The 26,717-nt window shown below is 35.1% G+C and overlaps 5 protein-coding genes across 28 annotated transcripts in view; 4 read left to right on the forward strand and 1 right to left on the reverse strand.

The window, feature by feature from the left end:
• Nucleotides 1-1,171: 1,171 nt before the first annotated feature.
• On the reverse strand, nucleotides 1,172-3,825 carry LOC100882064 (adenylate kinase 8). Of its 4 annotated transcripts, XM_076530444.1 has the most exons (12): nucleotides 3,719-3,825; nucleotides 3,449-3,623; nucleotides 3,239-3,365; nucleotides 3,081-3,175; nucleotides 2,928-3,024; nucleotides 2,775-2,867; nucleotides 2,576-2,712; nucleotides 2,312-2,489; nucleotides 2,108-2,232; nucleotides 1,943-2,052; nucleotides 1,714-1,885; nucleotides 1,172-1,652 (listed from the first exon to the last, which is right to left on the reverse strand). In XM_076530444.1, the coding sequence occupies exons 2-12, from the start codon at nucleotides 3,542-3,544 to the stop codon at nucleotides 1,386-1,388; spliced, it is 1,497 nt and encodes a 498-aa protein (XP_076386559.1). In that variant the 5' UTR covers nucleotides 3,545-3,623; nucleotides 3,719-3,825; the 3' UTR covers nucleotides 1,172-1,385. The 4 variants fall into 4 exon arrangements, with proteins under 4 accessions (XP_076386559.1, XP_012147264.2, XP_076386561.1 ...); XM_012291874.2 differs by lacking the exon at nucleotides 3,719-3,825 and having other exon boundaries at nucleotides 3,449-3,661; XM_076530446.1 differs by lacking the exon at nucleotides 3,719-3,825 and having other exon boundaries at nucleotides 3,081-3,191; nucleotides 3,449-3,661.
• Nucleotides 3,816-6,549, forward strand: LOC100876968 (ATP-binding cassette sub-family F member 1). The gene is made up of 5 exons (XM_003699812.3): nucleotides 3,816-4,254; nucleotides 4,321-4,546; nucleotides 4,622-5,267; nucleotides 5,342-5,520; nucleotides 5,600-6,549. Exons 1-5 carry the CDS (start codon nucleotides 3,902-3,904, stop codon nucleotides 6,092-6,094), a joined length of 1,899 nt encoding a protein of 632 aa, XP_003699860.1. The 5' UTR covers nucleotides 3,816-3,901; the 3' UTR covers nucleotides 6,095-6,549.
• Nucleotides 6,550-6,788: 239 nt separating this feature from the next.
• Nucleotides 6,789-12,510, forward strand: LOC100876787 (uncharacterized). Of its 3 annotated transcripts, none has more exons than XM_003699810.3 (8): nucleotides 6,789-7,170; nucleotides 7,721-8,178; nucleotides 8,257-8,436; nucleotides 8,515-8,649; nucleotides 8,731-8,978; nucleotides 10,132-10,821; nucleotides 10,914-11,201; nucleotides 11,277-12,510. In XM_003699810.3, exons 1-8 carry the CDS (start codon nucleotides 7,014-7,016, stop codon nucleotides 11,410-11,412), a joined length of 2,292 nt encoding a protein of 763 aa, XP_003699858.1. In that variant the 5' UTR covers nucleotides 6,789-7,013; the 3' UTR covers nucleotides 11,413-12,510. The 3 variants fall into 3 exon arrangements, with proteins under 3 accessions (XP_003699858.1, XP_012147216.1, XP_012147231.1); XM_012291826.2 differs by having other exon boundaries at nucleotides 6,793-7,170; nucleotides 10,126-10,821; XM_012291841.2 differs by having other exon boundaries at nucleotides 7,031-7,170; nucleotides 7,671-8,178; nucleotides 10,126-10,821.
• Nucleotides 12,511-13,106: 596 nt separating this feature from the next.
• On the forward strand, nucleotides 13,107-19,682 carry G9a (histone-lysine N-methyltransferase G9a). Of its 2 annotated transcripts, XM_076530438.1 has the most exons (13): nucleotides 13,107-14,521; nucleotides 14,598-15,193; nucleotides 15,262-15,312; nucleotides 15,399-15,502; nucleotides 15,578-16,220; nucleotides 16,300-16,632; nucleotides 16,725-16,953; nucleotides 17,022-17,228; nucleotides 17,304-17,560; nucleotides 17,755-18,005; nucleotides 18,079-18,254; nucleotides 18,570-18,675; nucleotides 18,774-19,682. In XM_076530438.1, the coding sequence occupies exons 1-13, from the start codon at nucleotides 13,689-13,691 to the stop codon at nucleotides 18,954-18,956; spliced, it is 3,969 nt and encodes a 1,322-aa protein (XP_076386553.1). In that variant the 5' UTR covers nucleotides 13,107-13,688; the 3' UTR covers nucleotides 18,957-19,682. The 2 variants fall into 2 exon arrangements, with proteins under 2 accessions (XP_076386553.1, XP_076386554.1); XM_076530439.1 differs by lacking the exon at nucleotides 18,570-18,675 and having other exon boundaries at nucleotides 13,109-14,521.
• A 1,367-nt stretch (nucleotides 19,683-21,049) lies between these two features.
• The window catches only part of cac (calcium voltage-gated channel subunit cacophony), a 106,504-nt gene continuing 100,836 nt past the window's right edge, over nucleotides 21,050-26,717 (forward strand). For 10 of the 18 annotated variants that reach the window (XM_076530419.1, XM_076530420.1, XM_076530422.1 and 7 more), the window contains exon 1: nucleotides 21,051-21,400. The gene's annotated coding sequence lies outside the window, so the exon portion shown is untranslated. Of the gene's footprint in view, nucleotides 21,401-26,717 lie in introns of all 18 variants that reach the window. The other 8 variants (XM_076530423.1, XM_076530426.1, XM_076530427.1 and 5 more) reach the window with 2 other exon arrangements.

Here is a 26,717-nt window from a genome sequence, read left to right on the forward strand (position 1 = left end):
ACAGCGTCGAAGGTCGAGGACATTCTGCCGTATGCTATTCGTTTCCTTCTATCCTAATACTTCAGCTTAATTTGGCTTTTGAAGTCCTTCCAATAGTTTGGCTTGCACCTTATTGCTTATACGTGTTGATTTGTCTATAAGGCAACTGCATTCTGTTATTCATACAGATCTAAAATTTTGGAAAAAATTCCTGAATAATAAGTACACATTATCCGATTGTGTTAACGATCTTAAAATGATATTAAATATTCGGTGAATTAGATAAATGGACTATTCTTAATAAATGTTTCAAGTATGCATTATTTTCACTCATCAGGTAACTATGAAGAATTTGATCCTTTCATGTCACCTTCTCGCAAAACTGTTGCCCTGAGATCATAGCAAAGACTTCTACGTATAGGTACCATTTCAACACAGATTTCAAAAACTTTTTTATTTCAGTTCATGGTATATAGCGTATAGATACCTAGAATATTCTTTTTCTTCTTAACGCAGAAATTACTTGCGAACCACCTCCGTTTGTCCATGTTTTCCTAAACTTCAACTTCCTGTTTCCTTCCGGTATCTATGCAGTTTTACGGAAAACATTTCGAATCGATAATTAATTGGACCTATACATGTTTTAGATTAATTAAATTATTTTCATGATAAGTTCAATTTATTAGAAGAATAATTAAAATTTAGTGTTATTTGTATTCTTTGTGTAAGGTAAGATTTTTTAACAACGATTTCATTATTTTAATGAAATGAATATTAATCGTACGATTATTCAAAATTGAAAATAGAGAAAATCTAATGATTCGATGATAGTTATGATTCAGGTTCTTATTCGTTGTACTTTCCTAATATAAGCGACGTCAATTGCAGCTTGACAATCACCTCTTCAAAAAAAAAATCTTACTAACCATAGGGCAGAACAGACAGGATCGCATCCTATGTAGCAAGGTCTATCCACATTCTAAAGCCACATGCAACTTGTCCGATTCTATACCTTCTTGATCCGGAAATATGCTTCGCGTTTGAGGCAATTATCCTTGTTAATGTAGGCATACATCTTTAATTTTGGTCAATTTTATGTTCTCTTACAGTTGTAACAAATATTAAATAAATGTAAATAACAAAATAAATATTTTATCGTGAAAATACGTTGTTTATGAATTGTTGCTTACAATTTATTACTACGTGAATCATTGCATTTTTTTAATAAAGAGGATTGTACATATATCGTTTGCGTTGTTACGTTGCGAAAACGGGATGCCTCGTGTGCCAGGATAACAGAACATGCTAGGAACGGCTCCTTTTCTACCCTCATAGGGGGTAAAATAGTGGCGACAGTTCACTTAATACATTAATACAAGATCACTTTCGCTACAGCAATCAAGACGTTAAACAAAGGTATATGTTGGTTCGTGTACATGCACATCATTCGATATAATGGAATCGAGATCATCATCTATTTCAAATTCAATGTCCATTGGATCGATTTCCGGCGGAGGTCTTGGTACTCTCGAAACCCAAGGTGGTATTGAACGCATTAGACATGATTCTACCTTTTCACGAGTCTCTTTTTCATCTCCGTTTCCATCAATTTTCACTGCGGATTCGCCCGCATATTGCATCATATCGATTACGTGTTCTTCATGCTCTTGAATCTATAATTGTCAATTACAATCAAAGAATTACTTCTAAAGGAAGTATTCTACTTTTACTTACATCTCGTTCAACGATCAATCTGTAATCATTAGGGTGAACACCTAATTCTTGGTTATCCGTGTCAACGCGATCTTCATTAGATAAGTTATGCTTGCTGCCAGTGAAGACATTGTAACGACGATTGAGCAATCTTTCTCTACAGATATCGCTGTTCACTTTCACAAATATTACCCTAAAATATTCAACTTGTTATATAGTTATTTCTCATCAAATAATCAGCTAATTCTACCTATTCGGCGGGGTAGGATTCAAATCCAATAGCTTAAAATCTTCCACAGTCTTTGGATATCCAGTCAGAACCCAGCCTCTTTTCAAACACTCGTACTGGACAATATGTTTCTAAAAATCATAATGTTGTAACAGAAAGTTCTAATAACCGTACAGTCATCCGTACTTCGACAATCCGTATTCTAATCTCCGGCTTGGATCTTCGTCCCCATTTGTATTCGAACAATCGAAGCATCTCTCCTACAGAATTTTTTTGTAGACGCGCTTGTTCCTCGATGTAATCGTAATCGACTAAATTGAAGGATGCAGTAAATTATTTTGTTCACATGGACCTATCTAAAGGTAACCTATCCTAAAAGATGAAAATTACTGTGAACGAGGTTGAATCGTTCGGCCAAGTATATTCCTAATGTAGTACAACCGGATCCTCTTGATCCAATGAGCAGGATGCGAAAGAGTGACGGCGCTCCAGAATGTTTCTTTATCTTTGTCAATTTTGCACAATCCTTTCCAAGTTCGTCGATGGTCCTAATACCAACTTCGACTTCCTTGAATAAATCGTTATTCTAACCGATCAAGATATTACGCTTATAATATTGAATTAAATACAAATTCGTAGTGAAGAGTAACTAACAACTAGCAAATTGTTGTATGCTTCTCGCAATCCTTGTAAATTTTTCAAGTAAAGCTTATTTTTCGAATTTTTCGAAGCTTTTGATGATGCATGAAATTGTTGGCAACAATTATCCTTACAAAAATTTTCCCAGTTTTCTACGAATAAGAAAAACGTAACAATTTGTTAAGTACGTATTCGACAAATTTTTCGTTTTTACCAAATTCGCTTGAAACTATAAGATGTATCACGTGACTTGGTATTATGCCGACACGTTGAAATATTTTCGCTTCGTTTCTTGTCCTTGGTAAATCTATATAACAAATAAACGTTACGTTATGAATTTTTTTTTTATTTACAAATTTTTATTTACCTATGAGCAGCCATCCGCATTCGTGTAAACTTCCACTTTCTAGAATCTTTCTCATTGCCAATGCAAGATCTTCCGATTCCTCGCAGTGACAAATGTTCTAACCAAAAGGATTTCGTTAAAAAAAGGTAAAGAAAGGTTACGTCTTTTGCTTACAACATCATCTTGGCAACATGCATTACGAAGATCTTTCAAAGTCAAGGGACAAACTCCTAATTCCTCCTGAAGTACTTTGGCTAAAGCCAACTTATCTGTATCCATAAAATACTTTTATTCGATCATAAATATATTTTTTGATCATTTCAATTGATTACCAAAATTTGGAGGTGCGATGAGAACGATCTTTGGAACATCCAGCCTTTTCGCAGCAAGTTTAAGATATTGCTTCATAAATACGAGATGATCATCAGGTTTTTGAATTGCTAATTGGGTGGCAATTTCCTGTACATGGTTTCTTTTTAAAAACAACTAAAAAACCTTTATCAAGTCATCGTAAAAATATTTACGAAATATAAATTATTTACATAAAATAATTCATATATGCGGTGCTTCTCTAAATACGCTAAAAACTGCGCGTTCATCAGACCCACTCTTTTTTCTGTTTCCTGTAATCCCGCCATGGCATATGATTAAAATTTTCTTGTAGTAAACGTGCCTTTTATTTTATCCTGTTCATTGAGTGTCTCCTACATGTGCTCACTTCAATTGTTTAATCAGTTGTAATAAAATATAGATTTATAATTTAATATTAGATATTAGTTATTTTTCTACATTTTCAATGTTGTATAACCTACGTCATTGCTTTTTAATATTTTCTTTCCGAATAATACATCTATCAATATCTGTCAATTACTGCAATATGTTAAAATATGTGGAAACTTTGGGTGGCGCCACGTGCTTTTATGACTTTCTCTGCTCCTGGCATTACCGAGAAAGTGTGGAGAAGTGAGGTTAGATAACCAGGGGCACGTTTCAGTATGTCAACCGAGAAAAAGATATCAGATGTTACAAAGAAAATATCCGAAATGGACACGGAGGAGACGGGGAAGAAACTGACACATAAAGAAAAGAAAAAATTGAAAAAACAACAAGAATATGAGAAAACTATGGAAATGTTAACGAAGACCGGTGGCCAGGGTCATAGTGAACTCGAAAGTAATTTCACGTTGTCTCAAACTCAGACTCAACAACGTACCAATCAACAGTTAGAAAATGCAGTTGACATAAAAGTAGAAAATTTTAGCATAGCTGCTAAAGGAAAAGAACTTTTTACAAATGCTAGCTTGTTAATAGCACAAGGCAGACGTTATGGTTTAGTAGGACCAAATGGGTATGTAGCAACCTTTTAGTAACGCAATATAGTTCCATTATCTCATAATTCTTATTCATCTTTCAGCCATGGTAAAACTACTTTATTACGTCACATTGCAAATAGAGCATTTGCTATTCCACCTAATATCGATGTTTTGTATTGTGAACAAGAAGTTATTGCTGATGATACACCAGCTGTAGAAGTAGTGCTTAATGCAGACATAAAGTGTAAAGAATTACAGGCAGAGTGCAAAAAACTAGAAGAATTGGTAGAACAAGGAGATACCTCTGTTCAAAGTAGATTACAAGAGGTAATTTATCTTTATTTTTTTCTAAGTAAAAATATTCCATTATATTGATATCTCATAGTAGTGTATATTTTATAGGTTTATGAGGAATTAAAAATTATTGGAGCGGATTCTGCAGAACCACGTGCCAGAAGAATTCTTGCTGGTTTAGGTTTTAGTAGAGCCATGCAAGATCGTGCAACAAAAAATTTTTCTGGTGGTTGGCGTATGCGTGTTTCTCTTGCTAGAGCTTTGTTTTTAGAACCTACATTGTTATTACTTGATGAACCAACGAATCACCTTGATTTAAATGCTGTTATTTGGTTGGATAATTACCTTCAGGGTTGGAAGAAAACTTTACTGATTGTTTCTCATGACCAAAGTTTTTTGGATAACGTGTGTACAGATATAATTCACTTAGATCAGCAAAAATTATTTTACTATAAAGGAAATTATAGTATGTTTAAGAAGATGTATGTACAAAAGAGAAAGGAAATGATTAAAGCATATGAGAAGCAAGAAAAACGACTTAAGGATCTTAAAGCTTCTGGTCAAAGCAAAAAACAAGCTGAAAAGAAACAGAAAGAAGCTTTAACTAGAAAACAAGAAAAGAATCGAACAAAAATGCAAAAACAAGAAGATGATACAGCACCTATCGAATTATTGCAGAAACCTAGAGATTATATAGTGAAATTTAGCTTTCCTGACCCACCTCCTTTACAACCACCAATTCTTGGTCTTCACAGTATGTTTCTAATGTTACTGTGTATTATCTCGTACTCTAAAAAGATGTGTTCAAAAATTAATATATTGTTTCAGATGTGACTTTTGCATATGAAGGACAAAAACCTTTATTTATTGAAGTTGATTTTGGAATGGACTTAAATTCTAGGATAGCCATAGTAGGACCTAACGGTGTTGGTAAATCCACGTTTCTAAAATTATTAACAGGTGACTTACAACCAAACAGAGGAGAAGTATCAAAGAATCATCGATTGGTAAGCAAAAATTAAAGTTTGCAAACATGTATTCTAAGATAGATAACATATGCATTACATTAAATTTTATCAATTTCAGAGGATAGGTAAATTCGACCAGCACTCTGGTGAACATCTAACCGCCGAAGAAACACCTTCAGAATATTTAATGCGATTATTCAATCTTCCGTACGAAAAAGCTAGGAAACAATTAGGAACATTTGGACTTAGTTCTCACGCACACACGATTAAGATGAAAGATTTGTCTGGTGGTCAAAAAGCGCGAGTTGCTTTGGCAGAATTGTGTTTAAATGCACCTGATGTTGTAATTTTAGATGAACCGACAAACAATTTAGATATAGAATCTATCGACGCTCTAGCTGACGCGATCAATGATTACAAAGGAGGAGTAATTATTGTTTCTCACGATGAGCGTTTAATCAGAGAAACAGAATGTTGTTTGTACGTAATTGAAAATCAACAAATTAACGAGATCGATGGAGATTTCGATGACTATAGAAAAGAATTGTTGGAAAGTTTGGGAGAAGTTATTAATAATCCAAGTATAGCTGCAAATGCTGCAGTGTTACAATAATCGCATTGGTTCTATAGGACGAAAATTTTCTTAGTGGCCTGCAAACATCTTTTCAGACACAAAAACTCAATCAGTGCATTCGATTTTATGGACTCTTTTCTTTTTTTCTATTAAGATTTTATAAACCTCGCATAGAGATTACAGATTGGTGTTTTAAATGCAAACTATTATTATGCTTTAAAATAGTTGAATTTTAAACAAAATTTGCCTGATAGGGATAAAATGCGTCAATCTTTATGAATATTCGATATATCCACGAAAAAAATTGAATTATTTTAATTGTATATGCTGATCACTGTAATTCTGTACAATAAGTAAAATAATTAATCGAGCCTTTGAAGAAATATTTATATACATCTGTAATCTTTAAGTTCTACAAAGAACTGTATTTTGTCTTATAAATATTTACTTCATGTTAAAACACAAAAAGAAAATAAAATTGATTTACAAATTAATCTCTAATTCGTGTATAAATATGTACAGTGGAGTCTCATTATGTGTTTTTGGGCAGGGCTATAAAAGTGGAAATTAAATAGATTTCTAAAACTTGAAAATTCGAAAGTTTATAAAGTTCTAAATTTCGTAATGTGAAAATTTGAAAATTTAATAGAAGCATGAAAATATCTAAAGAAAAGCAAGTTAAACGTGTCACATAAATGGGAACCATATAATGAGATCGCACTGTATATAAAATTTTTAGCGAAATTTCCTTCGATAAAGATTTGAAAATCTTTCTTATCATAAGTTATTCTAGTGATTTTATCAAATTAGATGATAGTTGGTTCTACTGAAATGCGTATAACCGGCGGCGCAATGTTCGCTGCCAAAAGGGGCAGACGAGTGATGTGAAAATTGTCAAATATTTTGTGCGAGGTGGTGTCCCGCAGTGAACTTGATAGTGTTCTAAAAAATCATCACAATGTCTAGTACGTTGGAGAATAAGATATTAAATTTGCAAGAACGTCTTAGAGCGGAAAATGAATCAAGGGATAGAGATAGACATAACAGCGAGGTTGGATCAGGAACGGGCCTTCAATCGTCATCCTCAGTATCTGTCTCGAGTCCTGCTTCACGACGTGAGTTCCATTTAAATATTGTTTGTATACATAATCCAATTTTTCTCCGACTTATTTTTCAAAGATTTCTAATATAACTTTCTTTGCACCACTTGTTGTACAGGTTATGTTGATCATCACAATTTATTCTGTTGACTCTATATAGGATACTTTTTTGGTCTCCTTATTTAACGCGTAGTTTATTTTATTGTAGCTCTGTCTAAATTAATATTTATACATGGCAGTATTTTTTATTTTGACAAACACATCAAATTTTAATATAAATACAGATATGTATAAATCATTTGCATAAACAAAAACAATGTATTTTTTTACTCAGTAAAGCAAAGATTTCTTTGTATTGATAAAAATAAATATCTTCTTTTGTGTATTAAATGGTTTTGAGTTATTTTTGATTTTCAATACTTTTATTTTTGTTGACATTAAAAATACATTTTGCATTGCTAACAAAAATTTATGTTTATTTTAATATTACAAAAGGTATTTTATTTTTTCTTTAGTTTCTTTAGTCAATTACTCACAAGAATGATGCTTGATTTTTTAAATACAGCTCCGATTCCAACTTTGAAAGTCTCACAGATACCTCCAAAAAAACAAGACAGTGAATTTGAGTCAAAATTACAAGAAATCATGAAGATGAACGGTATTTTAAATATTAATGGACAGAGGTATCAAACTGAAATGAAAGATTTAGAACATCTTGGTGAATTGGGAAATGGAACATGTGGGCATGTAGTTAAAATGAGGCATAAACCTAGCGGTGTACTCATTGCTGTAAAGCAAATGAGACGTTCAGGCAATGCAGAAGAAAATAAAAGGATAATTATGGATCTTGATGTTGTGTTAAAATCGCATGATTGTCCATATATCGTACAGTGTTTAGGATGTTTCATCACAGAATCGGATGTGTGGATTTGTATGGAATTAATGGCAACTTGTTTAGACAAATTGTTAAAAAGAACCAGACAAGCAATGCCAGAAGAATTTTTAGGAAAAGTTACAGTAGCAGTAAGTATCAAAAAATTTTGAATTTATTTGAATTGTATCGAAAATATTAATTAAAAAAATAATTATCTACTTCCATAGACGGTAAAAGCATTGTCATATTTGAAAGAAAAACATGGTGTCATTCATAGAGATGTAAAACCTAGTAATATTCTTCTTGATGAAAGGGGAGGAGTTAAATTATGTGATTTTGGTATATCTGGCAGATTAGTTGATAGTAAAGCAAAAACTAGAAGTGCAGGATGTGCTGCTTACATGGCTGTAAGTACAGAAATTTGAATCCTTTGTTATAGAAAATGCTGAAAGTGTCTAATAAAGTACTGTTATTATATTTTTTAGCCTGAAAGAATTGATCCTCCAGATCCAACAAAACCAGACTACGATATAAGAGCAGATGTATGGAGCTTGGGTATCACTTTAGTAGAATTAGCTACAGGAGTATTCCCTTATCGAGATTGCAAGACTGATTTTGAGGTAAATTATATGAGTTAACATTGTATAAATAACATTTCGTAATATATTTAAGATAGTCACTGTATCTACTTAAATTTATAGGTATTGAGCAGAGTAGTACAAGATGATCCTCCTTCCCTTCCACCAGATGCACCTTTCTCAAAGGAATTCAGAAGTTTTGTGAGTTGCTGCCTTACAAAAAATTACAAACAACGTCCGAAATATCACAAACTCATGGAACATTCTTTTATTCGAAAATATGATGTACCTCAAGATGAAGAAACAAATTCTTCGGTTCTAAATTCTGGCTGCCAATGGTTTGGCAGAGTAATGCGGCAATTAGAACCAAGGTAAACTGTTAAAAAATATACTTGCTGTAAGCACTAAAACGTAGTTTTCAGGCATTACATAAGGATATTTTTGAATAAAGAGATCTACATGTGACATCACAAAATATAGTAGACACGTGTTATTAGAAAAAAATCATAGAAAATGAATAGAGTTCTAAATATGGCATGAAATTCCCAACTAATATCATAATGATGTGGTTTGGTTTGAAAATAACCGGGTATTATTTTTTTTTTTTCTTTTTTTCCATAAGTATTAGTTTTTTAAAATGTTAACACATTTCAACATTTATGGCTAACGGGTAGGTATTAAAACAGCTCGAAAAATGATGTCAAGTTTGAACACTTTTTTTTTTTTTACATATTTATGTTTTTACATAAATTTTATTCATTACCAAATGACATTTACAAACCTGTCGATAAATTTCGATTAAAAGTTTGCGTGCGTGTTAAATTGTGTTGCAGCGTTGAGCTTGAGGGAGGCAGCGCAGCATAGCATCCCCTCTCCCTCGCCCCTGCCCCCTTCTCCATTTTCCCCAAAAATTTACCTATAAATTCCAAAAAACTTAAAAAAAATACACCTCACAAATATCCAAAAACTGCCCGATTTTCATTTCGAGTTGTTTGGTTTGTGCACGCGCCTGTTACACACCCCACCCTTCAACCCCCACTCATGGTAAGCATTGTTTTTATTTATTTGAATATTCATTTATTTGTTTTTTATTATTATATAGCGATTTATCGGTGGCACAAATAATTTTCCCTGTGCACACTCCATTCATCAGACAAATAATTTAGTTACATTTATAATTTTATATATTTTTTCATTAAATATTAGATAATGCCATTTGTATATTCTAGTTGTGTTCTATAGCATGCGATATTTTAATCTGTCTAGTTTTGAACACGAACATTCTTTGTCACCTTGAGAATATTCCTCTATCCTCGTCTGTGTTGCATGAGACTATAATTAACGCTCTAACTTCTATTAACGTTCTAGAAACCGAGATTTCTTACAGAAACATCGCTCTACAGTTGTTTCGGGTGACAGTGGCAATCAGAAACGAATCAAGTCATTTTTTGGAAACGAATATTTTACTCGTGAAATTTGAAACATGCAAAATTATAGTTTAATCTTACGGTAATTTAGTTTCAGATTGCCAGGGTGGCAGCAGAGAGTCACGGGTCATGTGTCTTTAAAACAAACAGCTCATCTCAGGGCTCAATCTGAAGTACCAGCTTTCCTACGAAGCAATGTCACCAAAGACTCGCAGAACTCCAGTTTTTTGCCATTTCATCAACGATCAAATAGTGAGAATGGTGCGAACTACGTATCTTATAGTCCGTACGCGCTTAGACGAAAGGAAATTTCCAGGCCGTTTTCTCCTCCTTCGTCGAACGACGTGGACACATCGGAAACGAATTTTCAACGATCATATTCACCGTATAGACAACACGTCGATCAAAATAGGGATTATTCTTCGAATCATTGTTCTACTAATGGACAAGGTAGACCAGAAGGAAGACCGTTCTCTCCTTATCGACAAGATACTAATGCGATAGACACTGGGAATAGGCTGTATTCACCTTATCATGGACGATTTACCGAAGATCGCGACACCAGTAAAGAAAGATGGCAAGGTGTCTCCAGATCGTTAAGTCCGTTTGCTCGTGATTATTCTCCTTGGAGGAGAGAAAACGTCGATCCTCCAAACGTAATACAACCAACTGAAAGTGGTCGTTATTCGCCGTTTCTTCAACAACGATTAGGACAGACTCCACCCGTGCCTCAAACTCATCCGCAATCACAAGATATTTATGGTAGTCCTATGATTAGTCGTAAAAGGTAAATTTTGATTAAAAGATTTATACGTCATGTACATTATATCATATATATGTATCAGCTACGTTTTTAATATCTATCGTCCATTCATATAGATTTCCTTCAGAACCTCCTCCACAAGGATCTCATGGTTCCACTAGCCCCGAATTATTAATTTCTCGTTTCGCTCATCAATTGAAGCAAGATCCTCCGTCTGTTGCACCGCCAGTTCAGGGTGGATCGAAAGAATCTGCTAAGAAACGTTTCGCTTCTTACGTTCGTCTCAGGCTCGGAAGTGAACGCGCTCCTTCGCCGGAGCCACCGCCGAGATTGAGCCGCGGTGAATCCCCTCTTGCCCTCAGAAGGAATTTAATGGATCCAGCGTCTCCTTCTTTTGCACGAAGGTACTGAAACTTTTCAATTTTTTTTCAATATGCATGAGATTAATGTTTAACCTCGGTGTCTATTTAATTCTCAAGGTACGTTTCATCTTCTCCGCCTCAACCTCCTCCCAGGAGATTGTCAGAAAGCAATTCCGTGCCTGGTAGTCCTCAACATGTACGAGCTCGTCTGCGTTACACCCCTGAACCTCAGAGGAGACCTCCGCCGCCATAACCCACCGTTACGATTAAACCTTATTCCTTGTTGGTGCCATACGCGATAAAAGTAACTGAATTAATCACATGTACCATGTAGAAATGGTGTTATAATCAACGATGGTTGTGCACGCAAGTGACCGGTGCACCAGTGTACTTGAGAAACAGTTTGAAACCAAAAAAAAAATAATTGTAATACTCTGTGACATCGTGAGTTCTCTTGAAGTGTACGTATTTTTAAAGACTCGGATATATACGTACAATGTACAACACGATTACCAAACATTGAACATTGTTTTTGCAAGCACGGAAAGATAAAAGAGATAGATATTCTAGATTTGAGAGGACGGTCTTTGGGATTGATGATCGCACGATTTTCGTGGCTGTAATGGCGTATCGCGCTAAACTACTTTGTCAATAAACTCTCTTATCGACGTGTATTTATATAGGATGCAATCACCGGATGCAATACGATGCTCAACTTTTTATATTGCTTGTAAAGATATAAATAAATGTAGTATGTTCGACGTTTTTTTCTAAAAAAAAGTAAGACAAAAAAAAAGAAGAGTAAAAAAGGGAAAAAATCAAAAAAGAAAACAAAATCGTTATTAGGAGACGCGGCATCGTACTGAACGCGTAAACCGTTCCTATCATTCTTCGTTTACGCTTCTTTTTTTATCGAGGGACAATTAGCGAGAATTATAAACGAAAACTCGCGTAGAAGTTTTCTCTTCTTCGGGCGACCTTGCAGCGTATCTCTGCAACACGACTTAGTAAAGGCGAACATTTTTCACATTTCATTATTATTTGTAATATAATAATACCAAACGCGTTACGGCGATCACGACGAAGATCGATCGAGTGGAAAACCAAATCATAAGAACTATTAACGACGTTTCCGTAAGAAAAGCACAATATTCACGTCTCGTAGATTTTACGAGTTTCAACAAAATGTATATTATTTAAAATAAGAGGCGTGTTTGGGCTAGAACGTTGTAATTATTATTTTTAATTAACATTTATTCATTAACTTTGTTCAATCTACACTCGTAATCACCTTTGTCACTTATTTGACAAAAGGATCTGTTGCAATGTAAATAAACTTATATTTATACGATTTTGCTCCCTTACTCTTTTTATTTATTCATCTTGCACCATCTTTTATCTTTTGTCAAGATCATTACTTATTACCTACAATTTATTTTTATCATATGCTGCTGCTGCCACGTAATGCCGAGCAATTTCTTTTTGTCGAGTAGTCATGCGCGTGACTATTGTTGTATCGTAATGGTTTCGTTTTCGTAGGACAAATTTTAATTCTTTTCCATGCATCAATAAAGATACACGAACCGATCGCATTATCGATTCACTGTAGCAAATTAATTATTTATATATACGAAGTATTTCTGCATAATTCGATATAAACGTGGTTTAATTCATATTCAATAACAAAGTAACGTCATTTGTACCTTGGTCTTATTTTTTTTACCACGTGAATGGCGCATATAAAAATGAGAACATCGAATTTTTATTCATAATACATAAATTGATCATTTCAACGAAATATGAATAGAAAATTTATTACTCATTTTTGTAAATATTTAATTGTACGAAAAATAAATTTTTTAATTAGTAAAATTACTATACAGCTAGCTTACGATTTAACCGAGAGCAATGAATTACAGAAGAATTCATTATCTTTTTTGCTTTCAATGTATAGGTTGTATAGACGATCGCGCATTACATAGATATTCATAGTGTTTGTTCCTTGTTGTAATTTATATGGTTGAAAGTTTCTATTAACAAATACAATATACTAAAGATATTGTATAGCTTTCCAAAATTGGGAGGGAGTAGATAATTCGACGCGAAAAGGGTTTGGGTGAGGATCATTTTAAAAATAAATTCATCGCTCGAATCGGCCCGTCCCTGAGCAATCAATATGGCCTCCAGGTCTACGCGGGGCACGCCAGTGTAGCGTAGATATTTCTCTGAAAATCTTCGGAACAAATGGTTTCTGTGATAATAGAATTAGTCAAGCTATTGAAAAGTGTATAAAACGATATTTTCACGGTGTTTGTTTGAATACTAGTGATAGCATTCAGTCAGAACGAAAATTAGAAGGCGTTCCACTGGCGTTATAGCAAGTTGCACTTTACGGAAGACACGGTCGACGTTGGAATACGACTCGGTAGCTGATGGGTGTATAAAAATAATTTCATCGACTGCCAAATTTTACAATGAGCTGGCATTTTAAGAGTAAAGATTTATAGCTTCCAGTTAAAATTTGATAATATGTCGGAGAATAAGAATAAGGAAACTGCCACGATGGAGGGTTGTCAAGAAGGGGACGAAGAGGAAGACATGGCTGCCGATAGGGTCGAAGATAAGGTCAGTATCCAGCAAATCCTCGAGGGTATGACGAATGAATTTAACAAAAGCGTGAGTCCCGTTAAAAGCGCAGAAATTAATCGATCAGAAAAATCGGATCACGAGGAAATTGAAAAACCGGCCGCGATTCTTGATGCGACATCGACAGTCGAACAAGAATCCAATGGAGATAAAAATGAAGAAATTATTTCGACGAAACAAAATGTTGTGGAATCAACACCATCCGATGAAAATTGTAAAGACGACGAAAATATTGGGAAACAAGAAATTTTGAAAAAAGATAATGGAATTCCACGTATTGTCCTCACATTTAGGACAATCGATGAAAATACAGATCATGGTAAAAAAACAAAGATTTCAAGCTGTTCCTCCAACCTTACTTTAGTTCCTGACGAATTGGCAAACTGTGATCAAATTGGCGGTGTGTCTGTCAAGATAGAGAACTCGGATGAGAATTCCGATACTGTTGAGAAATCAGATTCAGAAGAAGGTAGGATAGAAGAGCCAGTCAAAGATTCTGAGATCAAAGAACCAGAGAAAAATACAGAAGAAACAGAGACATTGAAGGAAGATGTGAAAGTAATGGTCGAAGAAAAAGCTGTTGTTCCTGATGAAAAGACTAAAACCACAGAAGCAGATGTTTCGGCGAAATCTACTGAGCAAATTGAACAAACAAATAGCACGGTTCCTGTTACTAGGAAAAGAAGAACAGGGCGACCTAGATTAAGGGCACTTAGGTTTTTTGCTTTCCTTCATCTCAAATTTATAAAATCATTATGCACGACATTTGTAAACATTCTGTAAAATTTTTAGCGACCACACAGAAGAACCTCCTGGTCCTAAACGTTCAGCCAGAAGACTGTGTAAAGAATCATTGAAGAGTACTGTATTAGAGAGTGCGATGGCAAGAAAGGAAAAGTCTAATTATACGGAAGAAAATCTGCAGTTTAAAAAACAGAGGAAGTACAATAAACCAGGGAGACCAAAGAAGGTGATGCAAGGAAAAGATCAGAATAAACAAGCACAAGCTAAACCTCCTGACATACGTCAGGAAGTGGAAGCGTCAATTTCTGATGGGAATATTACTCTTTCTGAGGTAAACTCAACATTAGAATGCTCTAGAAATTCCTCCGTATCAGAAAATAGCGCGAATGAGACAATCCTGGATGAATCTCAAAATTTTTCATCTGACTTTGATGGTATGCCAAAATTGTCTCCTATGATAAAAAGTTCAGAATCACAAACAAAATTGTGTAATTCAATTGGCAGTCCAACAAGTGACGATATACCTTTAGCAGACATTGAAAAGCCATTTCTAAAGCCTGCCACTGGTAGACCTAAGAGAGAAAGGGGACGTCCTCGGGGAAGTCAAGCTGCCAGAAAAATAGCAAAAGTGGATTCATTTGAAGGTATGAAAATGAATGTATATAAGTAGAAAATAAAACTGATAATGGCATATACAAATACTTTGTTTTAGATGGATCTGTATCTATAGCAGAAACAGGCAAAAATAATGATTATCCTGAAGGTAATACTATACATACACTATGTATATTTCATTCATAGAATAATTACTTTTCCTATATTTTTTCTAATTTGTACTTAATTTTCTAGAAGGCACTGTACCTGCTAAAAGAACAAGAAGAAGTATGGCTCCGAGTCCAAGTCCTGCAGAGGGCCAAGCCTCAAAACCAGAATCAACTGCAATTATGAGTGAAGTTAGTATAAAGTGTATATAAATTAGCTACTTATTCATCATTCATGCTATATTTAATATTCATCATATATTTTAGACATATGGTCAGTCAATGTTATGTTTGTGTCAAGTGAGGTCTCAGCTGTATGTAACGATAACTGGTTCTGGGGCACCATTGTATTGCACCGCAATAGATTCTATCGACAATAGATTAGTAGGATGTTGTAACGAAGTTGATAGTAATGACGTAGCGATGAGGAGACCTAGTACTCGTGTCCCTTTTATCATTTTGTGTCGAATGCATAAGGAAAGACTACTAAGGCATAATTGCTGTCCTTCTTGTGGACTTTTTTGCTCTCAAGGAAGGTTCGTACAGTGTATTAACGGTCATCAGTATCATCGCGAATGCGAGATTTATCCAAATAAGAAAGGAGTATGTCCACATTGTGGAAATGAGAGTACACCGTACGACGTAATGGTCACAATGAGTGGCCTAAGGAAACCTGTGTTCATTCCGACACGAAAGAAATTTTCAAAACTGCCTTCTGCGAAAATGAGTTTGCCAGGGAAAGGTGACAATACGAAATTAGCAGAACGCCCTCCTAGTCCTTTAATTCAGCCAGATATTATTAAGATACCCGAGCCATCTGTTAACACCGAGAGACCAGAACGATATACTATCATGAGTCTTTACACATCTGTAAAGAACGGGGATTTAGAAAAATTGGTTAATGTTTTAGGTGTGTTAACGTACTACCTTTGCTTTCCTCACTTTATTAACAAAGAAAGAAAACTCATAAAATCAACCTAACTTTTTAGCATGTGGATACAATGCAAATCATACATTCCGAGATTACGCACATCGAACTGGCCTTCATATAGCTGCGGATAAAGGTCACTTATCTTGTGTGCATGTACTAGTACAAGCCGGTGCTCAATTAGACGTGATGGATAGAAATCAGTTAACACCGTTAATGTTAGCTGCTAGCAAGGGCAAAGCCGACGTGGTCAAATATTTAATAAGAATAGGCGCCGATGTTACGTTAAAAGGAGAAGATGGTATGACTGCTTTGCACATGGCTGCTAAGTCTGGACATTTGAATGTTTGTCGAATAATATTAACGGAATGTAAAGCACCAAGAACGTTAGTAGGTAATTAAAATTTTATTTCATATCTAATTCGTGTTATTACATTTGATTCAATTTAATACTGTGTGTAAGAGTAATCGTTTGCATTTCGTTAGATTCGGTGGATGATGGTGGATGGACAAGTTTAATTTGGGCATGTGAATTTTGTCATACCGAAGTTGCACGATTTTTACTAGATAAAAGGTGTGACCCTTTGATTCGAGATGCCGAACAAAATATAGCGTTACATTGGAGCGCTTTTAGTGGAAGTTCAGAAATCACGGAAATGTTGCTCAACGAGGGTTGTGACGTGAATGCCGTCAATGTTCATGGCGATACTCCTCTGTAAGTTCGTTGTTCGCTACTTTTATTATGTAAGTGATTTTTCATTTATTGTACCTAATATGTTACAGACACATAGCAGCAAGACAAGATCAGTATGCAGTTAGTGTTCTGTTATTAGCTCGAGGCGCTAAGATAGGAGAAACTAATGCAGCAGGAGAGACTGCAGTAAATTGTTGTACAAATGATGGTGATACCATGTCTGCTTTAAGATTGAATGCCAAAGTTAATGAACTTTCTGAACATATGTGGGAGAAAACAGTAAAAATTTTAACTAAGTGACTATCAAATTTTTCAAACATTTTTCTTTCTCGTTGAATAATTTCTGTGAAAATACATTTAATGATTTACAGTGATATTTCTCGTGGTAAGGAAACGAATCCTATTCAGTGTGTTAACGGGTACGATTCAGAAGATAAACCAACAGATTTTCTTTATGTGACTGAAAATTGTTTTACCAGTAATATACACGTCGATCGTACGATAACGTCCCTACAGTCCTGTCGATGCGAAGATAACTGTAGTTCAGAAAAGTGTTTATGTGGAAATATAAGTTTGAGATGTTGGTACGACGAAGAAGGAAAATTGATACCGGAATTTAATTACACAGGTATGTAGAATACGTATAATGAATATTACGTATAATGGTATATCATATTGAACACATGATGATTTAATGCATGAAAATAGAATGTATGAAGGAAAATTAGGTGAATGGATCATGTAAAAGGAAGCCGTATAACGAGACTACATCATTTATAAAAGACCTATAACAAACGCAAAATTCTTTATTTTCTTATTTAGATCCTCCAATGTTATTTGAATGTAATCCAGCGTGCGACTGTAATCGTATAACGTGCAATAACCGAGTTATACAGCATGGTTTAACGCAAAGGTTTCAATTGTTTCGAACTAAAGGTAAAGGTTGGGGCCTTAGAACATTACGACACATTCCTAAAGGTTCCTATGTATGCGAATACGTTGGCGAAATTATTTCTGATTCCGAAGCTGATCATCGAGAAGATGATTCTTACCTGTTCGATCTAGATAACAGAGTGAGTAATCGAATATTTAATAGACGAACTCGTGTAAACCCATTGTTTTTATTCTTTTTTTCTGTGCGTACAGGATGGAGAAACATATTGCATCGACGCGAGACGTTACGGAAACATTGCTCGCTTTATAAATCATTCGTGCACGCCTAATCTCTTGCCAGTGCGAGTATTTGTCGAGCACCAGGATTTACACTTTCCTAGGATAGCATTTTTTGCGAACCGCGACATCGAGGCAGACGAAGAGCTCGGGTATGTTAAAAAAAACAAACAAAGAAAACGATTGACACGTGAAAATAATAGCACATGTACATGTTAGCGAACAACGTTTCATGCAACCTTTTTTGGTTAATAAACCATTTTCACCTGTGGTTTTGGTTGGCTAATCGTTCATTCGTCGCTGACATAATTTTAGTTTCTTCACCTTGTTCTATTTCTTTAATACTCTGCTTTGCTCTCTTTCCAACACATGTGAGCTTTGATATTGTTTCCGCATCGTAAAATAGATGAAGTGACTTTATCGAGTACGTGATATTTATTACCTTATTTTCCTTTTCTATCGTTAAGTTTGGGAATGGTAAGTTGGTTCGAATTCGTATTTTGCATCGCCGAGGAAGAATGTACATATTGGATTATTTATTATTCGAACACGTTTGAAGGTCTTTCAAGAAATGTATATACATATTTTTCGTTGTTATTCTTGAACATCGATTTTTCATTAATATCATGCAATTTAACACCGAAGACCAATACGGAATTGTTTGCCTTCAGCTTCGATTATGGAGAGAAATTCTGGATAATAAAATGCAAGTCATTCACGTGTACCTGTGGAGCCGAAAACTGTCGATATTCCGAGAAGACTATACAAGTTACTTTGGACAACTATCGCAGAAAAATGCAGCAAGAAGAAATGCTGGCAGCTCAATCGTCGTAATCCTAAATCAATTTAGCTAATTTTATTGTAATCTATCTAAATTGTTATTTAATGTTCTTCCTTCATATTGCTTGGAGTGCTAACGGAGAATCTCTCAAGTTGTTTTAATTCATTTGGATTGATCTTTGCAAGTTGGTCGTGAAATTGAAGAATCGCAAGTACAAATGGTGGTGGGATTTGAACGCGTCGAATGGACAATTGAAAACGAAAGAAATAATTGTTTATTCGACTTAAGAAGGAATTACTCTTTTTCTATTCCAGTTCGACAAAATCGAGCACATGTCCATATTAATTTATCAGTTAATTTCTTCGATGTATTTTCCTACATTTGCCGACTTTCTTGTAAAGACAAACAATAGTCTTTACGAGATGTGCCACTTGATCGTTTTTTCTTTTTAACGAGATAATGATACGCATAATATATAATTGTTATAGTTTTCGTATAGAGTGTACGAATTGTAAAGAAACGTGTGTTGTTTTATAATCATTATAGTTCTTGAATGAAGTGTGTGGTTAGGTAGAGATAAATTAATTGCGTATTTACGTCGCGAATGGTGTGTGCATGAAACTCTTAACGGATTTCGTGTCACGATTGAAGTTACGAGTTTAATATTTGCCTAATTAATTTCAGAGGGCAATTGTTTGCAAACGTTTGTTTCATTACAAACGTTTTAGAACGTAAGAATACACCGTTTTGTACAAATTACTGATTTTTTGTATAATAAAGAAGATGTAGTTCTTTTTAATGTAATGTTTTTGTCATTTCCAGTATATATATATATATATACATATTTGATTTCAAGAGATATACGCCTGATGTGATCTTTAATTTTACTGGATCGATCTTTTGTTTGATGAAACCGTGATAAAATAACCTTTTTTTAGTCGATCCAGTAGATGGCGCTAGATGGTTCGTTTTATAAAAATAAAACCTCGAAAACAAATGTCTTATTGTATTAAAAATCAAATCAATTTAGATTTGATTTGTATTATTCAATCAAGTTTGTAATATATTTTGTTACATTATGTTCTTATAAAGATATTCCCTTACAATTTAATTTCATTAGGATATAGATTCATCTATTTAATTATTTTAGTTATACGGTTTTAAATATGTTATGTATTATTTATTATTCTTGATTATTTATTATTATTTATTATTCTTGAAACTTGAGTAGTACGATTATTTAGTACATTTCTATTTTATCGACGCAGTTCTTTCCGTTCACAACTGATGGTCATGCTTATCCATTGTTGGCTTTGCAAACTTTCATGAGTTGACACTTATTTTCGCAAACCTTTTGTAACCTATCAGGCAATTAGGACCCTACACTTTATAAGGTTATAATTAAATTGTATAATTTAGTTTATTAGCATTAATTGTTTACATTGCTATAATACTGTTGGCACCAATTGTAGCGACCATTTCAAAAATAGAAAATCTGAGCTTTATTTACTTATGTATATTACAATCAAACGAGTTTACGAATGAAACAAGAATAAAGAAACTAAAAATTTGTGTCTTTTAAAAACTTTTCTGAGTTATAATGCATTCGGAAATAATTTCCCATCGTTATTCAAAATGACGCTATATTAGTGAGTTACTCATTGAGTTCTATTTTAATTGCAATCTTGCGAGTAATTATTGGAATTATTCGTAAAAATTCGAAATACCTTTCTTCATTTATTGTAAAATAAAAAACGTTCCGAAAACTTGATCACATCACTGTACATTTCTTTCTGCTGTCATAAACATACCAGCAATACATCAATCACCGTATGCCTTCCATTTATATCGCAATAAAAAGGATATGATCATCAAATGTTTCATCCGTTGTGAAATATGCATATGCTCTATGAATCGAAACAACCAGGGCACATTGATTTTTAACTTTTTCTTTATATATCGACGTTGCTAGAAGCTTGATAGTGCAGTGAAACGTGGAATCATATTTAAACATTCGTGAAAGGTGCACAATTCGGTCGTCGCGGCGTCGGCGAGACCGTGCGTTGATTGGTGGGGGAAACGGGATGACGCAAGTTGATCGCTGATTGGTCGTTTCGCGGACCGCGGTCGGGGTAGTCGAAATTCAAGCGGAGAAGCGGCAGTTAGTGTAGCGACCGTCGAGCGCGTGTAAGCGCGATGCGTAGCTGCGTAGAATCGTAGTGTCTTTTTTTCTTTTAATTCGTGTTGTGCATTCGCGACAGCATTTAATTACGACATTGTTTATTTATCTTTGGTTTCTTCTACGGCACGCGCGGTTTTCGATCTCGTTTTACTTTTCTTTCCTTATAAAAATATCGTTAACTATGATACATCGCGGTGTCACGGTGACACATTCAGTGACAGTGAATTAGTGGTGGTGAACGTCATCGAGCAACGATTATTATGATGACCAGCTGACGGATAGATTACTCTTTCGCGTCTCTACGGCGTCAACGGGGTTGTCAAAAATACTGGAAGGTAAGTTTTTAATTGTCCTTTTTTTCTCTGCTGAACAATTTCGTCATTCGTTACACTAAAATTATTAAAGTCGGTAATGGTGGAATTAAAATTATAGGAATAAATAAGATAATTTTGTAGAAATTCAAAATAATTTTTTATTTTATTTGTTTATATTATTACCGTTTAGTAAAGTATTGGTCGTTCGTTAGTTAATTGGTACATTTTAAAATAAACGAAGATTCTAAAAAAATACGCAAAAAACAAATTTCAAAAAAGTTGATTGGCTTTAAGAGAATAAAATCGTGTAAATTGTAACGTTAACAAAAATCAATTCTAACATCATTAGAGAGGTCGAAGAACTTGAAATGCATCAATGGTGGAAAAGTACACGAGAGTCACGATTGTTTGATTTAATTGCGCGAACCGCTGTGCTCCGATTACTGATTATATTTGCTTAACGTTTGGAAACGTATATTTTATTTTATTTTTCTCTACGTAAACACGTTGAATATCGACTTAATTGCGTATGACTTCCTCGTGACCCAGAATGACATATATTTTTTCCGAATCCCGAAGTATCCAACCGCGAATAAAAATTGCTCCCGCTTTGTAAGAGATTACTTCGAATAAATGATTAAAATATCTTATTAGTATTACTTTCAAATCTCCGCGTTCATTAACGACTTCGAGATGAATAAATATTTCATTTGAAACGTGTCCAGAAAAATTTCGTGATATAAGTTACTATTCTTCCCACGCTTATCGTTCGATCGCGCTTTATCGAGCATCTAAATGGCTGTAGAAATAAGAAAACGCCACAATAAAAAAATCACACCGATTTCGTCTCGAATAATCTTTATTTAGATCCAAGAGCCGAACACTTGGTAGGGGGTCGTTCCGATTATCGAAGAGGATCTTCGTGTTAGCGGGCAAACACCTCTGTTCTGCCGGATGTACAAGAGAAATTACGTGTGCATGTTTTAGGGTTGTATACGAAGAAAGCAGACCGTAAGATCGTAATCAAAAGGGGAAAGCATTGGCTTTCGCGTGCACGCATTCTTCGAATAATCTTTCCTCGATTCGTTTCTTCTAGATTAGCATGTTACGCAGAAAACGTTCGCAACACTATCGCGTGTAATATCGTAACATTGCGTATTCGTGATTTTAATGATACATTTCTCGCGCTATTATCCTTTATCATATTTTTTATTTATAACAGCGATATGGGAATTAATAACATCGTACATTGAACGAAACCTTTAAACACGATTCTGTTATTAACCTTTATCTTGCGTTGTATCGATACTTGTTTTTTTTTAGTATTCAGTTGTATTGAACTCGTAGCGTTGGTCAGTTCATATAGAAATAAAATAATCCGGATCGACGGGAAGTAGACTTCGTAACGTCGAATTTTTGCAAACGTTACGAACTATTCCATGAGCCAGGTACGCTTACAAAGAGTGCCCCTCAAACTTGTCGCATTTCACGAGAATAAAAAGGAGACAAATTCGTTTCTTCTAGCGGGACGAAGATATTAGTACACGACAAACCACGGAAAATATCTTTTACGTTTTTTTTAAGAAGCTTACTCGTGAACGTGGAACACGAAAAATCCACAAAAACTGGTAAATTCCCTTTTTGTAAGCACAGCAGAAATATTCTGTTTCTCAAGATCGTCAAAGGAAGTCGAGAGGTACGAAGCATCGGAGCCAAACGACCTAATCAATCCTTTTAACGTTCGATTCTCTGAAATGTATGCGAAAGGACCGTGCGGAATCTGTCGACGCAATATTTTCAGGATAAAAACGCAGCTTCGTTATGTTGCTTTCAATAAATGAGTGTTATGAAATATTGTTATCGAACAAATGTATTGTTGTACTGCGTTTTTATTTCGAAGCACGTACAACGTAACGCAAATACTTCATTTGAAATAAAAGCCAAAACTTTTATCACGGCAAATGGAATTGTTTTGGTTGCAATCGAAAAATCAAATTTTGATTCATCAAAATATCGTATTCGATTATTAATCGTAAAGCAAGAATGCTAGCTTACGAACGTTTTATAATTACGTAGATCATCCATCCGCAAAGTTGAACAAACGTTGCACCCCGACGTACATGGTCGAGTAGGGTTGGATCGGATCACGTAAAAGTAATTTTGCAATCCATTTATTCATTATAGATAATCAAGTTAATAAATTTAACAGGTTTCAGAAACTAAAATACGAAAATAGCTATCGTTGAACGTTGCAAACTTTAGGATACTTGCCTCTGATATTGTTCATTTATAATAAATTGCTAGCAACTATGTATTACCACGTAACTATGTATTATGTCTGATGTAAATTCAACGATATTTATATTTTCATTAACGGTAAGTTCGTTTCAGCAACGGTATTAAAAATTTTCAAACATTTTACATTTTTAAGCTCTTACATCTTTTGCGAAAAGCAGCATCAGAATGTATATACTTACCTAAAAGGAAATATGGACGGAACACTTTAACGAAAGTAGTCGACGTTGAAAAGTACAAGGAGAGAGACGGGTTAATAAAAAAAGTAAAATTTTTAATGAAACTTTGATAGAGTGAGCTTTAACGAAAGGAAAACAGGCGTTTCGTTGGTGGTACGGTTACAAAAGCTACTCGTATTTCCGTGCAATCGTTCTACGCAAACTTTATATCCGCTTTCAGAGTCACGAATCTATTCAATCACATTGGCACATGTAAGGCTGCTGTTGCCAGACGTTGTAATCGACTCTTTGATACTGGGTAGTTCCGGGGTTTGTGGCCGTATAATTCAAATACCTCTTTTCTAGCGAATACATTTGTCATTTTCCTTTGTCGCATTGAATTTTCGAAATTAAAACATATATCTCGAGTTAAATCAATGCATACGAAATTGCGAATAGTTAACACCGCTTTGCCTCTGTAACGAACAGTGGTATTTATTTTACAAGGTATCGAGTTAAAATACCCGAATCGATATTCATCGTTCTCGCAATTCGTCGATTGAAACACGAAACGTAGCGTATTGAAATTAATTTATTGATCAGATGAAATTTAATTAGCTGTTCGACGAATCCCGTTTATTCTTTTGTCGTGGTAATTATACTACGATACAATATTCTAAAATTAATTGGCGTATTCGTTAGTTATTACACGATGCTTACTCGTACGATAATCCGGTAAAATGAAATTGTCACAAAGTGACGAGAGGGTAGCTAAACTGGATTGTTCAGGTGTCGTTAATCAAATTTGACGATCACGTGGTGAAAAGAAAGGGATTTGTACAGCGGTGCGCAACAAGCAGTTGTGCTCGTTACGATTAGCTTAAGCTAGTAACTTCGAGTTTAACAACGTAGCAATGCGATGAAAATGTATTTATTACGTATACAGGTAAATTTGACTACTACGATTAAGTTAAACGATCAGAAAGTGTTAAAGGGATGAAATCAGAGAGAATCCGTTTCGAGGTAATCTACAATTTCCATAAAGTTCTGGAGGGTAATTATGTAAAGTCTCGTTTGAATCAATCAAAGCATTCAGATATGTTAATTGGGAACATAGATAGAGAGATTCAGTAGCATTTTAATAATCGCGTTTTCGGATTAGATTCGTTTAAAATTGAAATTACTGTAGTTTATTAGTTGGATTATTTATAATTGGGCAAACAAGAAGAGAAGCCTGCGTATTGATTTTCACGTTGATTATAAGGGACAGGAGGGTTTGTCCTCTATTCTAGGACGAGCTTATCGCAGTCGAATACTAATTTCGGTGTTCGGTCGTTTGGAATAGCGATCAGGAGTCGTCAAAAGCGTTTCGAAAGGTAGGCCATCGGACAAACTCGATGGTTCTAGATGGAATCGAATTACGCGCAATAGAATGGGCAGGCTGTGAACTCCATTGGCTACCGTTTTGATACCAGTTCATTCGTCAGGGGGTAATTATGAAATGGATCGGCTTATCTGTGCGCAATTTCATCCGGAATTAATCTTCGCTCTCTGCAGAACATCGGAGCTACTTGTATCATCGATTTGTATCGCTATGCGCGAAACGATTCGAAGGATAACAATTTTATCTGTACAAAGGATCGAGTTGTCTGCGCGCGGTCGTACGATAATATTTTCGTTTATTTATACGAACTATGAATCTCATAAGAACCTTGTTTATAGAACCTTTAGCGATCCGGAAGGATTTACAGGAGATGCTTCGATTGTAAGGAAACTTCGTAGGATAACACGATTATCGTGACACTGTCTCCCACAGAATCCTCCAACTTTCCTGGCAAACGTAGGAAACTTCAATCACGGTAGAAACATTCCGGATAACAAGAATCTCTAATCTAAATCGGACTAATTGATCTTTGGGTTCTTTAACTCTATCCAGAGACATTCATATTTTTGCCATGAGCGTTGTATTAATAAAAATAGTTGGCCGATTTCTGTCGGTGTTCATATTTCCACGCTTGATCTATAATGGTTTTCCGAGCCAAGAAGATGTTGGTCCTTTGCATAATCCCAAGTTTCGCGTGGGTAGCAATTTAATCAAGGAATCAGTGATCGCGATAGTTAACCAGGAAGAATTTTCTAAAACGAAGTCTTCCAGACATTTTGCTATGTAGGGCGGATTGTCGGCGCCAAGGAGTCGGAACTTTTCCCGAATACTACTATGCAACCACTATGCGTTCATGCGACACTGTAGATTTACGATACGCCAATTGTTATCGAGAGCGAAAGAACGAGACACTGGAACAGATTTGGGTAACCCGATACTTCTGCACAAATGTCAGGGGTAGTAACTTCGAAGGGTGAAGTAAAATATAACAAATCTCGCGTTGATCCTAAGAAGATAGAAAAGAAAGTCTTCTTTTTAACGTCGCGCTACTCCTACGATCCATTGTGATACGATTATATTTTCTGTACTCTTTTCGCGTCTTACATTGTCAAATCGTTTCGGACTTTATACGCTTCAAAATCGAATACCGTTTCTGCAACTGGTGATCGTTGATTGAAGTTTGAACTTTAAATTGATAATGCTACTGTGGTGGTTTCACTCCCACGCTCATCGCCACTAGACGGCGCATAGAATCGAGACCTATGCTTTCTCGCTAGTACTCCAAGAGCCTTCCTATTCATATACATATACATATAATAATTCCTGTCCATCCCTTCCTTACATCCCCGCGTCTAAGGCAAGGGCCTGCTAGAACGCCTTACTGATGAGTCCACTAGCAAGCCCCGGACAAAACGTTCTCCCTCTCCTTTACTTTTCCTAGCCTCCCTACCATAACTAGTCGAACCGCCAAAGCTTATTATATTTTTCGCTTGCAATATCG

Source organism: Megachile rotundata, chromosome 4 (assembly GCF_050947335.1).
Source record: "Megachile rotundata isolate GNS110a chromosome 4, iyMegRotu1, whole genome shotgun sequence".
In the NCBI taxonomy this organism is placed as follows: Eukaryota; Metazoa; Arthropoda; class Insecta; order Hymenoptera; family Megachilidae; genus Megachile; species Megachile rotundata.